The sequence below is a fragment of the Harpia harpyja genome, chromosome 14 (genome assembly GCF_026419915.1).
Source record: "Harpia harpyja isolate bHarHar1 chromosome 14, bHarHar1 primary haplotype, whole genome shotgun sequence".
Lineage (NCBI taxonomy): Eukaryota > Metazoa > Chordata > Aves > Accipitriformes > Accipitridae > Harpia > Harpia harpyja.
In genome coordinates, this window is record NC_068953.1 from 24,392,465 (window position 1) to 24,409,599 (window position 17,135).

Here is a 17,135-nt window from a genome sequence, read left to right on the forward strand (position 1 = left end):
CGGGCGGGAATTTCGGGGTGACGGAGCTGAGGCCCGGAGGGCAGCGGCGGCCGCCGGCAGCGCGTCCCCGGCCGGGCCGGGCTCCTCCGCAGCCCCATGGCCCAGCGCATCCTGGCGCTGGCGGCCGAGGAGGTTCCCGAGCGGCTCCAGGAGGCCCTGCAGAGCCTGGGGGAGGGAGAGGTGCGGCGGTGCCCGGCGGGCTGTGTCCCGCTTGCGGGGAAGGGGAGGGGCGTGCGCCCTGTCAGGCGGGCGAAGGCGGCTTCTCCTCGGGTGCGGTGCAGCTCACAGCGTCCCCTTCTCATTGCAGCTGGGCGATATGGTGACCACGCAGGCCCTGAAGGGGAAAGAGACGGCAGCTTTGCTAAGAGGGATCTTCAAAGGTGGGTGATCTCTGAGCTGTGCTTTGCGGGGGGGACGGACTGTGGCCCCAGCCCCGCTGAGTGCCAATGAGCCGGTGGGTTACAGGCTGGCTGGGTGAAGTAAGTGGTCAGCAGCACAAGGAAGTGTCAATTTCGGTAAAAACCAGCTCATCAGGGCTGTCGCGGGGAAAGATGACATCCAAAAATAGATATGGGGAAATAGGGAGCTGGACTAATATATTTTTAATGAACTGTTGTAAGTGGGCTTTGCTTTTGGGAGCCCATAGGTACCTTAGAGTAGAACTGGGCTGGCCAGCTGAGACTTAATTGCCAACCTGATTCTTCTCAACATTTTCACACTTCCTGATCTCCAACAGCAGGTTGAGTGAACCACAGGGTGTGATAACAGGGTTGAGTTGAGCTTAGCTGTTTATCCACGAGTTCTCATTTTCTGTGCTCTGTTTATCTGTTTTGTCAGATAGATAAAATAGGGAGTTGCAGTCAGGTGACAGTTTAGCCCTGCTAATTTCTTGTTGTATAGCAACATGTTGTTACTTAAATACCTTTTTTCCCTTCCTTATTTGTTTTCTTTATTTTCTCATTATAAGGCTCCCCTTGTTCCCAGCCAAGCGGTGTTCTCAGGAGGCTTCAGCTTTACAAGCACTGTGTCCCGCTAGTGGAGTCAGGGGACCTGCATTTGGGCAAGGTGTCTGAAATCATAGGACTGCTGATGCTGGAGGTAGAAGCTTATTTGGTCTGGCTTTCCTGGGCCCTGCTGGGTATTGTTTCCTATGTAGATTGAGATACTTCAGTAGGCCACTGAGGAAAATGAGTTGTGTCCTTTCCACAGATCTACTCTGGACTAAGCTGGTGTTGGAATTTGTTGTGTGTGTAAATGTGATTATCTTTGGATATTTAGGCTTAGACTCAAAACTCCAAACCTATAATTACATCAGCTTGATTTACTGCTCTGTTCTATAAAGGACAGTACAAAATAGAGATGTTGGGGCTGAATTCCCCTTTTAGGGGAACATTTCACTTAAGAAATATTGCCCTTTTTTGCTGGGTTTTGGTGATGGTTTGGATGTATATGTGGAATTCTGCGCACTTCCTCAGGCTCTTTCACGTCGTCGTATCTTCTCCCAGGCTCGCCAGCTGCCAGGCCATGCGTTGGCTGAGCTTGCCACCCTGTTTGTTGATGTTATTAAAGGCGGCAGCCTGTCTAATGGGAAATCCTTGGAGTTGTTTTCCACTGTTCTCACTGCATTGGCCAGTTCAAAGGAGAGTCTAGCTTATGGGAAAGGTAACCCCTCTCAGTTCCTTCTCCCCAGCCTGTCCTCCCTTCCTCTGGAATCAGCTCCTAAAAGACTTTTGCTGTTTCAGGTGAACTGAATGGGGAAGAGTTTAAGAAACAGCTGATAAATACCCTGTGCTCCAGCAAGTATGTACATCTCTGCCAGCTCTTAGTCACATGGCAAAACAGCGTGCTTCATATTGTGCTTTGAAAAAGTCATCATGATGAACTGGACATCACCGCCTGTGTCCTGTTTTATCATCTTTGAATCTGTGCCCTCTGTGATGGTGTCTTCTCTGGCTGAGAAGGCATGGGAACACCCTGTTCCCAGATATTGTAATAGTGTTGCTTGAACTGATCTCAGGAAGTGCTTGTTTTTATTCCTTTCTCGGCATTTGTTATTGTGGGAGCTGGGGCATTTCAGAACCATTAGAAGTCTGGGTGGTTAGGGTGGCAGCGGTGATTTCTAGTGGAAATCTGGGTTCTAATCTTAGTATCAGAATGTAGCAGGGAAATGGTGACATTGAATAATTGTGTATGAGTAGGGAAGGGCTAAGCAGTAATTCTGCTTGCTCTCAATTTTCCAACATATTTTTGTTTTATCAGGTGGGATCCTCGTAGTGTAATACATCTTGCCAACATGTTCAGGTAATTTTCTTTCCCTTCAACATCACCACTTTCTTGTGCTGTAGTCATATCCATGTCCTATTTCACGTGTAGTTTGGGGCAAGTACAAATAGGAGGTCTGACCATACCAGGCACAGCCCCATGGATGGTTGGTCGATGAACATCCACATCAGATCCATTTGGATACAAAACACAGCTGAGCAGGCATGTCCCAAAGACTGGGCATACCTGCCCAGCTATGCAGGCTTCACTGGACATCATGGTTTTTATTCCATGTGTGAATGAGCCTTGGCAAATTAACAATACATTAATGAACAAGCATAAAGTGGAGGAGATCTAAGCATCAAAGTTTGAAGAGTATCCTGGGGCAGTGATAAGGTGTTAGGGATCTGTAGCAACTGCTTCTGGTAAGGACTTTAGGAGCACTCCCTGCCTGTCTGTATGTTAGGACCCTTTGTCTCGTTATGGGTTGAACCTGCTGTGGGATTCTGAAGGAAATTAGCAAAAATGATTAGGCTGCATCTTTGATCCAACAGGGATATTCCACTATCGGGAGAGGAGCTGCAGTTTGTGGTGGAAAAGGTCCTTAGGATGTTCTCCAGATTAGACCTGCAGGAAATTCCTCCTCTGGTCTATCAGCTGCTGCTGCTTTCTGCAAAGGTAAAAGCTCACAGGAGCTGGCCTCCCCCTAAGTATATACCATGAGATAAAAACATGTACAGACTGAGTTATAGGCTGGATTTTGGCAGGGATTCTGATTGTTCCCAAACTGTGCTGTGGGGAGCAGGACACAGCAGGACATCAGTAGTTTTTTTTTTTTCCTCTTAACTCCCTCTAGCCTGAAGAAGCTGACTGCTCAGAGGAAGATACAATCTTGATCTTCCTTGTGGGGAAAGACGGACACTTGGGAAATAAGGGGCAAGCATAGACCTAGCAGACAGTAGAGAGCATTGGGTTTTTTCGGTGTTCTTAAGCGTGGTTTTGCTCACGCTCTGTGGTCTGCACACTATAATAATAGCTCATGCAGTATGACTGTCTTCTGGGTTGTAGTCTGACTTGTACTGGAAATGTCTCATCTCTTGTGCTCTTCCTGCAAGCAGAAGCTGCCAATGACATCTCTGCCATTTGACAGGGTGATCTGGCTCTTTTGTTTGCTTCATTTGTGACCCAGTCAATGCCAAAATGATCCAGTCAAAGACAAGATCTTTGTGTGTTATAGGAGGTCATTTGGGTCTACTGGCCAAAATGTATTGTTAGATTTAAGGTTAGGAGTCTGAAAGCCTTCCCAATTGATTATAACATAAAGGATCCTTTCTAATTAATAAAAACTTTTAAAACAACCAGAACATCTGAGAGCTTCAGCTTCTTCCAACTCTTTGACAAGTGCAGTCAAAGGAAATACGCAAACTAAACCAGAGTTGCTTCATCTGGAAATGACCGGCACAGGAGCCCTCCCCAACCTCAGCGATTTATGAAGGGAAATGAAGGATACCAGGACATTTGTAATTGGTGTGGGAATAGAGTGTAGTTCTCTGGGATACTGCAGGCCCTGCAGTGGCTTAATGTAATGTCCTGCCTTGCAGGGCAGTAAGAAGACTGTTTTAGAAGGAATCATCAGTTTTTTCAATCAGTTGGATAAGAGACAAAAGGAAGAACAGAGGGTTCCACAGTAAGTTCTTTCTCTGTCATCCCCTTTCTTTACTACCTGGGTATTTGTAGTCACCCTGGTCCTGCCCAGGTGTCGTGGTTTAACCCCAGCCAGCAACTAAGCACCATGCAGCTGTTCACTCACTCCCCCGCCACCCAGTGGGATGGAGGAGAAAATCGGGAAAAGAAGTAAAACTCGTGGGTTGAGATAAGAACAGTTTAATAGAACAGAAAAGAAGAAACTAATAATGATAATGATAACACTAATAAAATGACAACAGTAATAATGAAAGGATTGGAATGTACAAATGATGCGCAGTGCAATTTCTCACCACCCACCAATCAACACCCAGTTAGTCCCTGAGCGGCGATCCCCCACCCCCACTCCCCCCAGTTCCTATACTAGATGTGGTGTCACACGGTATGGAATACCCTGTTGGCCACTTTGGGTCAGGTGCCCTGGCTGTGTCCTGTGCCAACTTCTTGTGCTCCTCCAGCTTTCTCGCTGGCTGGGCATGAGAAGCTGAAAAATCCTTGACTTTAGACTAAACACTACTTAGCAACAACTGAAAACATCAGTGTTACCAACATTCTTCACATACTGAACTCAAAACATAGCACCGTACCAGCTACTGGGAAGACAATTAACTCTACCCAGCTGAAACCAGGACACCAGGGCTCCTTGAATTTGAATTGTTAAACCTCATACAAGTATGTCCTCCTTGATATATAAGAAATGATATATGGCTTTGGATGGCTTGGGTTTTTTTTCTGTTAAAACTTACAGATCAGTGGACCTTGAGGTAGCCACAATGCCCCTAGACCAACTCCGCCATGTGGAAGGCACGGTTATTCTCCATATTGTTTCTGTTATCAACTTGGATCAGGACCTAGGCGAGGAACTAATCAGACTTCTGAAGGTACGATAAAGATGGAGCAGGCACTGTTCTTAAAGATGTTGGAGCAGCATTTTTAAAAATTAATTGGTTATCTATAGAAGGGATTTAATAATTTTTATGATCGCAGTCATGTTCACTTTAAAAAGTGCTACAATATGTTTGAAGAGCTGTGTGCCTGATAGTTTCCCTGAACTTGCAGGATGCTGCAGTTGAAGATAACAAGCTTTCTGACTGTTGCTTGCCATTTTCTAGACTGAGCAACAGAAGGACCCTGGTAGAGCCCTGTGTCCCTTCAGCGTGGCTCTTTTGCTATCGGTTGCAGTAAAACACAGACTGCAAGAGCAGGTATGTGGGTGATAAACTTGCAGAGAACTTCCTTGGGGATGTACGCTGCACTCCTTGTAAAGGAAAGGAAGCATGGTTAGGTCATAGTCCCATCAGAATTACGCTTAAAATGGTTTCAGGATGCTCGTGGGGAGGCAGTTAGATCATTGGTACGCTGTAGTTTACTGAACACTATAAGACCCCAGAGCAATATCAGAATTTTCCAGAGCTGTGATTCTTGTGAATCTGTGATTGGTTTTGTAGGATGAGAAAAAAAGCAATGTCGTCTTTTTTTAATGTTTTGGCTCTGTGCTGGCCACCTGAAGAGCATCTGGCAGCAAGTTACCCTCCTTGAGGCACTTAATGAGGTTGGTGCATTTGTCCTGAGAAAGAAGTGAGTTAAGATTTTTGGCAGGCTGTACTGGTACTTGTGCTCTGGCTGGTGCTGTTAACTGGAATATACCCAAGACTATACAGGTCCCATTTCAAAGATCATTTCCTCACACTCAATGATTTTATGTTCCAGATATTTGATTTCTTGAAAACATCAATCACAAGAAGCTGCAAGGACCTGCAGTTCCTTCAGGCTTCCAAGTTTCTGCAGGATTTGTTTCCTCAACAATATGATGTAACTGCTGTAATTCTGGAAGTGGTGAAAAATAGGTGTGTTATTGCCACATGCTGCAGAACGCTCAGTGGGCTTTGGGAGGGGAGAGAGTTTCAGCCTCACTAGGATGCTCTGGGATGCTAAATACTGCTGACCAGGTCAGCAGGGAACAGTGTCAAAATCCAAAGTTTTTATCCCAGTTTTATATTGGTGAATTAAAAAAAAAAGCAACAAAATGCAGCAGTATAAATCTGCCCCCTCTACCTCAAATCTCAGCATCTGGTGGTACAAAGGACTAAACTGATTGGGACCCTATCTGTTAGCTCTGTGATCTGTCACTAGTTGTCCTTTAGTTTGATGCAAGGCGTTCCTCTTCTGTCTTCCTCTCTGATTTGAAGATCTCGGGATCAGTAGGATATTTGTGCATCCTGACTGTAGCCTACTGTCTTGTTCAGATCAGACTTGAGTGCATATCATTCCTATAGTGAGGAAAACTTCAGACTGGAAAGGAAGTCTGATGGTTGGAGAACCAGGACTGCAAGACATGTTGCGCTGAGCACCTGTCCCTCAGCCTAAAGACAGTCATAGAGCTGTGAGGGATGTCATCTTCCCTGGAGTGATCAAGCATCTCTCACTACTGCTTTGGACCCTGGAATGACTGCAGAAGATTTTACTTTAGACTGCTCTAATCTAAACATTTTCTGTGACTAAGTTGTTTCTTTCCTTGTCTGTTTCATGTTTTCTTCAGTGCGTTTGGCTGGGACCATGTTACTCAGGGTCTGGTGGATCTTGGCTTCAGCCTAATGGAATCATATGAACCAAAAAAGCCCTTTGGAGGAAAAGCTGCTGATACCAGTTATGGCCTTTCAAAAACACCAGCTCAGCAGGCTTGCAGACTGGGAGCGAGTATCCTGCTGGAAACGTTTAAGGTAGTGTATGTTTTGGAGAGGGGGTTTTTTGGGCGGGTGGGGGACTCTGTTCTTATTCTCTCTTGGTAAATGGTGTCAAAACCTTGTCTGCTGTATCCATCGTGAGTGTTTTACCAAGAATACTAGATTTAGTCTCCTATTTGCCCCTGTCCAGCTGGAAGAGGCCATCCTTATAAAGACCTAATCCTAATTTCCTCCAGCTACCATGATACTTGCATAATCCCTATTACAGTTTCCAAGAAACTGCAGAGAAGGTAGAGAAATTCAGAGGTACAAAGAAAATCTGTCAGAGGTAGGATTGAAACCAGCGTCTTCACTGAAGTGGTAAATTTGCATCCCACAGATGATCTGATGCATTATGTTCTGAGTATACTGTGTGTGCGCCTCTGATGTGCTGGTTCTGATTGGCCTGGGATGAAATCTGAATTGATCTGCGTGAATTTAGCTGAAAGGGGACTTCTGGCAACTGGTCCCAGCTTACCTGTCAGATCTGGATTTGCTTTGTACTGCACAATGCCTGTGCTGTGAGGTATAGGAATATCTGAAACTTATGTAGGTTTTGATTTTTATTTATTGTTCTTTCTCATTTCAGGTTCATGAGCCCATCAGAAGTGATATTCTTGAGCAGGTCCTGAACAGAGTCCTCACAAAAGCAGTGTCTCCTGTCAGCCACTTCATAGGTAACAGGAAAGAGAGAGAAATTTGTCCTGCTCCGTGGATACTCAGAACATAGCTTCTCAGAACAAGTTATGGAATCATAGAATAGGTTGGGTTGAAAGGGACCTTTAAAGGTCATCTAGTCCAACCTCCCCTGCAATGAGCAGGGACATCTTCCACTAGATCAGGTTGCTCAGAGCCCCATCCAACCTGACCTTGAATGTTTCTGGGGATGGGACATCTACCACCTCTCTGGGCAACCTGTTCCAGTGTTTCACCACCCTCATTGTAAAAAATTTCTTCCTTATATCTAGTCTAAATCTACCTTCTTTTAGTTTAAAACCATTACCCCTTGTCCTATCACAACAGGCCCTACTAAAAAGTTTGTCCCCGTGTTTCTTGTAAGCCCCCTTTAAGTATTGAAAGGCCACAATAAGGTCTCCCTGGAGCCTTCTCTTCTCCAGCTGAACAACCCCAACTCCCTCAGCCTTTCTTCATAGGAGAGGTGTTTGATCCCTCTGACCATTTTTGTGGCCCTCCTCTGGACCCAATCCAACAGGTCCATGTCTTTCCTGTGCTGAGGACTCCAGAGCTGGATGCAGTACTCCAGGTGGGGTCTCACCAGAGCAGAGTAGAGGTGCAGAATCACCCTTCCTTGACCTGCTGGCCACGCTTCTTTTGATGCAGCCAGGATACGATTGGCTTTCTGAAGTTCCTGCTGAAGTGACCTGAAGCCAAGAAAATGGGTTGTTCCTTCCCCTCTTACTGAGGTGTCAGCTGCATCAGATTACCTTGTATTCATCACAGGTGAAAAATATGTTTGTAGGCAGTTGCCATGGAACAGCTGATGCACAGAAAGTTGGTATCTGTCAGTCAGTAACTTGTTACACATTCCTAGCCTTGCCTTCCTCCTTGTCCTTGGGCAGGTACTAGGGAGTCGCTGGGGCTGCTGAGATGCCTGTGCTGCAGCCTTTTCTCTTATACCTCAGTGCCCTCTGGTGGGGTGAGGCCCTTCAGCCGGGTTGTGAGCATTTTACACTTTGTGCCTGCAGCAGAGCTCAGATTTTTTATGGTCTTCCTATCACAACCTCTCTGTGTAATGGAAGGGCTTTGATTATTCTGTAATTGTTAGCTCTATAGACATCTTTTGCTCAGGCTTTTCTGGCCCCTTGGCAGCAGCTGCTCCTTTTGTTCTTTTATTTTTCAGACTTGCTGTCCAATATTGTGGTGTCTGCTCCTCTTGTGCTTCAGACTTCATCCTCCAAAGTTACAGAGACCTTTGACAATTTGTCCTTTCTGCCCATCGACACAGTGCAAGGGCTCCTCCGGGCAGTACAGGTAAAGCTTTGCATTTCTCCATGAATATCCTTGCTAGTGTAGTTCCAGTGACAGCTCTAGGCCACAATTATATGCATGATCTAATAACCCTCCTCGTAAAATAAACCTTCATACTTTGCTGTAGGTTATTCAGTGTAGCATGGAACTGTTCTTCAAGCATGGATTTGCATGTGCCCTTTAGCAAAAAGCATATGGTGCAGTCTGGCATGGTACTGAAACTGCTCTGTGCTGACCTTTCATCTGGAAGATGCCCAGATGCTGCACACTGTCAAAAACTAAGTATACAGTGTTTAGCTGAACAGCTGTAGCTGTCACATTGATTTTTTTCCTTCCAAGCTCCATGTCACTATGAGATATTGCCCTGGCATTAAACTTTTACCTGCTTCGTCCAATCCGGGGATAACAGTTCTTTTCCCAAATGCTTGCACTGTGTCCTCACTAACCTGCTAAGGTGTCTCACTGCTACAGCTCTCTGGGTTTAATTTTATACTGTTTTAAAATGTTTTGCTTCTCCTACTGTACTGATGACAGTATTGGAAATGCAGGGCCAGATGGGCCTGAGGAAGATGAGCTCATATGCCCCAAGGGCTTGGCATGCCTTAGTGCTTTTCTCTCCAAAGTATATCTTCCTTTCCAGCCTCTGCTCAAAGTCAGCATGTCAGTGAGGGACTCCCTGATACTTGTTCTCCAAAAAGCTATCTTTTCCAGGTAAGCTGGGAAGGGAATTCTTTGAAAAGATTTCTACAACTCATTTATGTTTTTGGAGCAGAAGTATTTTTTGTTTGTTTTGGCTAAGTGTCTTCTTACTATGTTCTTCCCATAACTAGACGGTGACATCTCCTACCCCTTTAGCCCAGGACTGTAATACGGTCACAGCTCTACTGAACTGAGAAACAAATCCCAACCACAGCTGAATAGGCTTTGGAAATTCAGAAAGCTGTTGGGAGCTCCAAATAAGTAGGCAAAATTAAAAACAATTCCAACATGTGTCTACACAGCTGAGTACCTCCAGATGCTAGGGAGAGTCTGGAAGGAACCACTGATCAGAATGCTGAGCTGCCACCTTTCCTCTGATCCCGTACAAGGTGGTAGAGTAGTAGGCTTGTTGTCTTGGTAATGCTTTGAGCAAACCAACCTGCTGTCTTCATAATGCTGTGATCATAGACTGGATTTTGTTGGGCAGTGGCTGCCTGGTTATGAATGCAGAATTCATAATTTAGTATTATTATTCAAGGCAAGGGACTTGGTCTTGGGAAAGACCTGGGGTTTCGGTGAGCAAAGCAAAACACCAGCTTTTTGTGAGGAGTTTTCCAACTCTGAGCTCTGTGAGACTCTCCCAGTTTTCAGGGGACATTTAATGCTTGGGTCTTGGTCTGGGGCTCTACCTCTGTGAGCATTGCAAGGACAGAAAGGAAATAGAATGTCGTGAAAGTGTAGAGCAAGGAAGTTCCCAGCAAACTGCCAAGCTCTTTACTACTTGGGACTGTGCTGCCCTCTTGGGGAATACAGTTCCACCGGGCCCAGTGACTTTATTTGTGGACCCTTTTTCATTGCTGAGTTGATCTTGTATTTTCTTCTGAGCTTCTTGCTTCTGTTTTTCCTTATGCTTCTCTTTCCTCCCTGACTCACAGGCAGCTCGATGCTCGTAAAGCTGCGGTTGCTGGCTTTTTGCTTCTGTTAAGAAATTTTAAGGTTCTGGGCAGCTTGTCCTCTTCCCAGTGCAGCCAGGCCATTGGTGCCACTCAGGTAAGTACTGTTCTGCAGTCCCTGGTGTGGACGTATGAGACAGTCTTGTGTCTAATATGCACTGTTTGAAACAACTCAAGAGCAGAGTGTTTCCCCAAAATGGAAATATAACTTCAGTAAGGATTAGTCCTGGAAGGAAAGCTTTGCGAAGTGCAATGTGCAAAGAGAAGCTGGCCTAGGGACGTTGCTTCTCAGAGTCATTCTCTCTTACAGCACCAGTATTCTGGGGAGCGTTCACACTGCTCCATGATGATGATAAAGAGCCTGGCAGCACACTAAGGACTATTTCAATGATTGTTTAGGGGCTAGGCCTGTTATCATCTTGCTTCTGTGTTGCGATATTTGAGAATTGTAACCAGTATAATGTGACTAATATTCCCTCTCAGGTCCAGGCAGATGTTCATGCCTGCTATAATTCTGCAGCTAATGAGGCCTTCTGCCTTGAAATCCTGGGCAGCCTGAGGCGATGTCTGAGCCAGCAAGCGGATGTTCGACTCATGTTATATGAGGTAAACACGGTTTCTTCAATCCACGTTTAAACAGCCACTAGCTCTTCTGTAGTCTGGTTCTACTGTAGCCCCAGGTAAATAATGATCACATTATTGTGGAAAACAACCTATCATCTCAGTTATGTTCTTCACGGGACACATGTACCAAGGACTACCTTTTTTTTTTTTTTTTTTTTAATCCTTCTGCTTCTTTTTATTTTGGACCATTATAAGCCCAAAGACACATTGATGTATCTTCCTCATCTCATACATTGCTTAAGAGCAAAAATGTGTCAAAGTCTCTCTTCCTGTGGTGTGGCCTAGGAAATGCGAAGCATGTTTGATGACCAGAAGGAGTTCTATAACAGGCATTGGATAGATGCAGAGTGGCTGGGAGTTAATGATGGGCTTGGAAGAAAACCCTGACTGGAGAGTATGGGCAAACTTCCTTAGAGACTGCATCAGGGATCTGTCTTTTCTCCTCTTTTGCAAGTTTCTATAAAGGCTTGTTTGTCCCTTAGATTTCTTGTGACAAATGGCCTAATATAAAGAGCCATTTTTGGGTGCGTATCTTAGCTCCTGAGGTAACTGGGGTACAAGCTTGAGGAAAAAAAACTGTTCAGGTCAGACAGATTTTGTTTCCTTCTTGACTTGGTTGGACTGACCTTTGGTGAGCTGCAAGTTTTGGGTGTGTTCATCACTGTTGCTATAAGACTTGTGCTTGCTTTATCCATCCACTGAGTTTTCTCCGTCTGAAGGATTTTTTGCCTCCTACAGTTTCCCCACTGGCTTGTTTTGCCTTTGAAGCAGGATTTCACAGTTTGAAGTTGGATCTAGTGCTAGTGTTAAATAGCAGTGAAAGTCACTCTGGGCTTGATGCCACCGCTGCTAGGGAGATACAGCCTGTGAGAGGGCCCCTGTGAGGAAATTCATACTCTTTCTGATTCATACCTTCTTTCTATCGTGCCTTTGCTTTGCCAGGTATGGGGTTTTACACTGAGCACATTGTTACTTCCTCATGGTTCCTTGCAGTGCCAAAGGGTCGTTGCTGTCTTATGATGCCAACTTATTATGCATGCGGTTCATTTTCTTTGTTGTGTAAGCCAACAATCTTTCCTTCCTGTCTTCAGGGTTTTTATGATGTCCTTCGCAGAAACTCCCAGCTGGCTAGCTCTATAATGGAAACGCTTTTGTCCCAGGTAAAGTACTGCTATGTGGCATGGCTGCAGAGACTCTAAGAATTCTGCACTGCGCCCGGTATGGCAAGCAATTCAGGTTACATATTGGGAAAACAGTTCTTCCTTACACTGGAAACATGTTTAAGTGTTGCAGCACTTCTCTAAGGAGGTGTTCATATCCCTGCTATGTTGAGAGAGCAGACTAGGTAAACGTCTGGAGACTGGTTCATATCCTGTCACAGGGTGGAAGAGAAAGGATCTCTTGGAGCCCTTTCCAACCCTTCAGTTCTGAGATGCTGTGAGAAGTGTGAGCCCAGAGGAGTGCTTTGCGCGCTCCCTGTTCCTTAGCAGTGCACAGCAGTTACCCTCCCGTACTTCCCCAAGGATGTGTGCTGACACAGTAATTATTATTGCTGTCCTCCCATCGGGAGAATACCCAAGTCCATGTAGGATCTGGGAGGATTAACTCATCCCCCAACAGCGTTGCTCATGGCAACAAGACAATCACATTTCCTCAATCCATTGGACAGGCTGTGCTTTCTTTGAAACAAGTAATTTTCTTTCCTTTAATCATCCGTAGAGTTCATGCTGACTAATTCTAGCTTTCCCATGACAGTATAGGGCCCAAGAAAGGAAGATGAACAGAGCCAAGGCAGCTTTTGGGTAGCAGAGGGCACTTAATGGGAACCTGGTGTAAATATATAAAATTTTATAGCATCATTATGTATATAACTTGGCCTATTCGGTTCTGATCCTATATCAGTACTCAGCACATATCTCCTTCCTCTGGTATGCCACACAGCCAGGAACTGGTGCAAGCATGGTTTTGTTGTAGTGGCAAGTGTAGCCTCCATAGCTGTCTGCACCCTTAGGCCAGGAAGCTGGATGCCGTAACAGGGCCAAGCGTTCAGTATGGGTGACAGGCAGCTGAAGCAGTTACTTTTCCTTGCTGTTTAAAGGATGGGTAGCACTGCAGGTCAAGTGTAAGCGATGTTGAATGTTGAGGCAACACAACAGCAAGTGGTCAGATAAACTTGTTCTAGGGCAGTGACGTGTCCCTGAGAGGTACATAAGCAACCCAAGAGGGGATTAATAACTAATAGAGCAGATGACATGGCTCATGTACGTGTACAGTCCCATTACTATAGTGCCGGTTTTCTTTCACTCTGTAGAAGGGAGTACAAAGATTATCATATTCTGTTTTCAAAGAACTTAAGAGGCTCAGTTACCAAGTAACTGGTTATTTTTATTTCTTGTTTTCTTTGGCAGATAAAGCAATATTACTTGCCCCAGCCAGACCTCCTGCCTCCACTGAAACTTGAGGGATGTATTATGGCTCAAGGAGATCAAATCTTTCTGCAAGAACCACTGGTAAGAGCTATACTGGCTGGCCACAGCTGCAAGCTCATCTGTTCCATAGCATTTTAGTTGTGCTGCTACATAAGCTGAATACCTTGAGTTTCTTCAGCCTCTTCTAGCCTGGAGGAATTATTTTAATGACAATAGAGCTGGGCTTCTCACCCCTCTCTCAGGGTATCTATTAGAGCTCTGCTAGCATAGTGGTTTAGGGGACCTGTGTGAAAAATGCTCTAGGAATAGTGTAGTTCTGTTATCCTCTGTTGAGCTCACCCTGGTTTTTTTTTTTTCCCTCCTTCAACTTAATTCCACATAAAATAGTCGTGCAGTGTGTGTGTAGCAGGGGGAAGAATCTGCCTTTTGGTGTTGCTCCTCTGAAATTGTTGGAGATGAGACCTCAATGATTCATTGGATTTCTGAGGGAACAATTTCAAATTAATCACTTCGTTTTCCCCTAAGGAAGCTTCCGTGCTGTGCTGCAGTAGCTCACGCAGGAAGGGAGCAGACACTTCAGCTAGAGTGAGAGTCCTTTTGGAAATTCCCTTTCCATCTCTTTCAGCAGTTGAGGTAGCTGTGTTGAGAGAGCAGTGGGAGTTAAGCCTTTACATCCCGTATAGGCAAGCTGAGGCAGACAACGTTGTCTGAAGCTAGAACTGTGTAGCTGTGTGTAGGATTATAGATCCCCCTCATTCTGGGAATGAGGCATATTCTTGAGACTCACGTGAACCTCTGAAGGCAGCTATGGCTCTTTGCATCCAACTATAATAGTCTGGCCTGTGTCCACTTCTGCCAGTGACCTCCAACTAGAAGGCTGAGTGTGATTGTGTGGCTGCTTCCTTCAGGCCCATCTGTTCTGCTGCATCCAACACTGTCTCACCTGGTATAAGAGCACTGTGCATCTGTGCCAAGGAACTGAAGACGACGATGAGGAGGAGGATGTGGGATTTGAGCAAAACTTTGAAGAGATGCTAGAATCTGTCACACGACGAATGATCAAGAGCGAGTTGGAAGACTTTGAACTGGTAAATCAGATTTTCAGTTTGACTCAGTGGAAGAAGACACTGAGTTCTTGTCAGGTTTTGAAAAGATTTTTCACTTGTTTCCTTTACCTCTTAGGACAAATCAGCAGATTTTTCTCTGTCTTCTGGTGTTGGTGTAAAGAATAACATCTATGCCATTCAGGTGATGGGAATTTGTGAGGTCCTGATTGAGTACAATTTCAACATAGGGAATTTCAGGTAAAACATCAAATCTTACCCTCCAGCGCTAGCTGTGCTATACTGTGCCTTGCTCTTCGGAGTACAACCTCATTGCAAGCACAGAATAATAGTGCAAACACAGAATCAGAATGATATTTTCTGAGTGTGAGTGCCTTGTGGCACAGACATTCACAGAACCTTGGGGAATGTCTTCCTTTTGAATGTCGTGTATTGTGGGAGATGGGATGTGACATTTCGTAGAAGAGCAGGTTAAGGAGGAATGGAATGCACTGTTAGGGAGGCAGGGAGATGTCATATGTCATGGTTTTGTCATTTAGAAAGTGTCATTGTGTAATTTGGCAACTGAAGCTTCTAAATGGGAAACTATAAGACTGGATTTTCTCCATTAATGTTTTCTGCCACTTTATTGCAGTAAGAACAAGTTTGAGGATGTCCTAGGCCTGTTTACATGTTACAACAAACTCTCTGAAATCCTGAAGGAGAAAGCTGGAAAGAACAAATCTACCTTGGGCAACAAAACTGCACGAAGCTTCCTGTCCATGGGTTTTGTATCTACTCTGCTCACAGCTCTGTTCAGGTGAGAAGGTGTCACGTCTGGAGTAGCTTTAAGGCCTTTTCACAAGCTGCTTTCATGGTATCTGCATGCTGGCTGTCTTGTGCGCTGCATACACAGTACAGGCATTTTCATTTCTGTAGAAAGCATGCGTGGTAACAGCACTTGTTGTCTGGAGAGCATCATAGTCCAGACAGGAACCATAGCTGTGCAACTCCTGGTATTGACAAACCAGCTTTCCTGGACCTTGCTTATGACTTGTAAGACCCCAGAGGGTCTCTGCTCTTCCAGTCCTGGGCCATTCCCCAGACGACAAACTCCAGTGTTGAGCTCAAGTCCTCTGTGGAACAGAGCCAGACATCAATTCAAACCATGTCTGTTAGTGTGTTTGGAAAGGCTGGTGGAATTTTCTATTCTCCAAGTGTTCACTACAAGCTACTAAAACAAAGGGTCTTTTCCACCCTGAATTCAGCTAATGATTTTATTTGTAAATGCATATTTAGACTTTGAATCTCGTAGGCCATCCCCATGCTTTTTCAGTGCATCTTCAATTCTCTGACAGTGTTCTTGATTCTTCAGGGACAATGCCCAAAGCCATGAGGAGAGCCTGGCAGTTCTGCGCTCCAGCACAGAGTTCCTGCGCTATGCTGTCAGTGTAGCTCTGCAGAAGGTGCAGCAGCTGGAGGAGACAGGACAAACTGATGGGCCAGATGGACAAAATCCTGAGAAGATGTTTCAGAACCTCTGCAAAATCACACGGTGAGTCACTGCGGCATGTGAAGACATCAGCCCTAAAAAGCAGCAATGCATTTTGGGGATTTTTGATTCTCAGGTAGGGTTTTGAAAGAAGAATGCAGTCTATAACTGTTTCAAACAGTTATTGTTACTGGGTACAGATCATTGCCTTTCTTTGCTCCTGAGAAATCAAGTGGAGGCACTACAGTTTCTGTGCCAGAGTGAGTGATACAGTTCTAATAACAGTACTTGGCCTGGAAGAACCAAATGCTGTTGAACTCTCATTTTCAGCCTCTTTCTGACTTTTGGTTCATCACTCATTGTCACAGAGGAGGTAGGATGGTTACAGGCTGGATTCTTGAGGCCTCTGGGATGCAATGAAGTTAAAATTAACTTATAGCTACAGTATAAAACAGATGTAAGAGAGACACAAGCTTTAGAAAACATTTGTTTAGGACTTTTGCAAGATGCTTGAAGACATTCATGCATCTAATCCTTTGGAAATCCAAGAATGTGAACCATGTAAATGTCTTTTGGGATCCAGGTCATATCTGCATGGGGTCTTTTCAGATCCCAGTCAGCAGAGAGCACAAAATGCAAATTACCCCTGCCATGAATAATGCCTGTTTTGTGTCTCGCCCCAAATAATAGAGGCTGTTTTTGTTGCAGTCATTAGGACTACATGTGAGCTACATGTTTTGCGTGATTGGACATTGAAACAGAATAAGATCATCTATGCAGGCGACAGAACTAATGAGAAGAAAGGAGGGGGAACAAAAAAGCGAAGAAGTGGGCTTAGGGGAGCAGGGAAAAGATGTTTGCCTACAAATAGAAAAGTCTCCTTTGGGCCAAACAATTTTGCTTTCTTCAAAGCTTTTCACTTTGCTTTGCCTGCCTTTACCTTTCTGATTTTATTTATATAGAGCCCTATAGTGATATCTGACATTTCAGAGATTCAAACTGCCAAGAGAAAAGCTCTTTTTGTCACTGACAGATTTGACACCAGTGGTCAGTGTTTGGGTAGTCTGAGAGAAGGAAAGCCGGGTGGAAGAAATGAATGTATAAAGATGGACTTGAAATGGGATTGGAAGGTCCCTTGGCACCTGGAAAGAATTAAATTATTTAGGCGTGCAGGAAGAATGCAGTAGCTGTTTTGCTGACATTGAAACAAACTCTTC

At 44.9% G+C, this 17,135-nt stretch overlaps 1 protein-coding gene across 2 annotated transcripts in view; it reads left to right on the forward strand.

The window, feature by feature from the left end:
* Positions 1 to 17,135, forward strand: part of FANCI (FA complementation group I) — a 26,186-nt gene continuing 9,051 nt past the window's right edge. For both annotated transcript variants that reach the window (XM_052807755.1, XM_052807756.1), the window contains exons 1-23: positions 1 to 180; positions 308 to 380; positions 968 to 1,098; positions 1,506 to 1,662; positions 1,743 to 1,800; positions 2,260 to 2,301; positions 2,817 to 2,940; positions 3,864 to 3,949; positions 4,715 to 4,847; positions 5,079 to 5,171; positions 5,677 to 5,813; positions 6,506 to 6,686; positions 7,279 to 7,366; positions 8,551 to 8,681; positions 9,319 to 9,389; positions 10,313 to 10,427; positions 10,814 to 10,936; positions 12,046 to 12,114; positions 13,363 to 13,464; positions 14,292 to 14,471; positions 14,566 to 14,687; positions 15,082 to 15,246; positions 15,802 to 15,981. In XM_052807755.1, the coding sequence (XP_052663715.1) occupies positions 97 to 180; positions 308 to 380; positions 968 to 1,098; positions 1,506 to 1,662; positions 1,743 to 1,800; positions 2,260 to 2,301; positions 2,817 to 2,940; positions 3,864 to 3,949; positions 4,715 to 4,847; positions 5,079 to 5,171; positions 5,677 to 5,813; positions 6,506 to 6,686; positions 7,279 to 7,366; positions 8,551 to 8,681; positions 9,319 to 9,389; positions 10,313 to 10,427; positions 10,814 to 10,936; positions 12,046 to 12,114; positions 13,363 to 13,464; positions 14,292 to 14,471; positions 14,566 to 14,687; positions 15,082 to 15,246; positions 15,802 to 15,981 (2,645 nt within the window). In that variant the 5' untranslated portion in view covers positions 1 to 96. The remainder of the gene's footprint in view (positions 181 to 307; positions 381 to 967; positions 1,099 to 1,505; positions 1,663 to 1,742; positions 1,801 to 2,259; positions 2,302 to 2,816; positions 2,941 to 3,863; positions 3,950 to 4,714; positions 4,848 to 5,078; positions 5,172 to 5,676; positions 5,814 to 6,505; positions 6,687 to 7,278; positions 7,367 to 8,550; positions 8,682 to 9,318; positions 9,390 to 10,312; positions 10,428 to 10,813; positions 10,937 to 12,045; positions 12,115 to 13,362; positions 13,465 to 14,291; positions 14,472 to 14,565; positions 14,688 to 15,081; positions 15,247 to 15,801; positions 15,982 to 17,135) is intronic.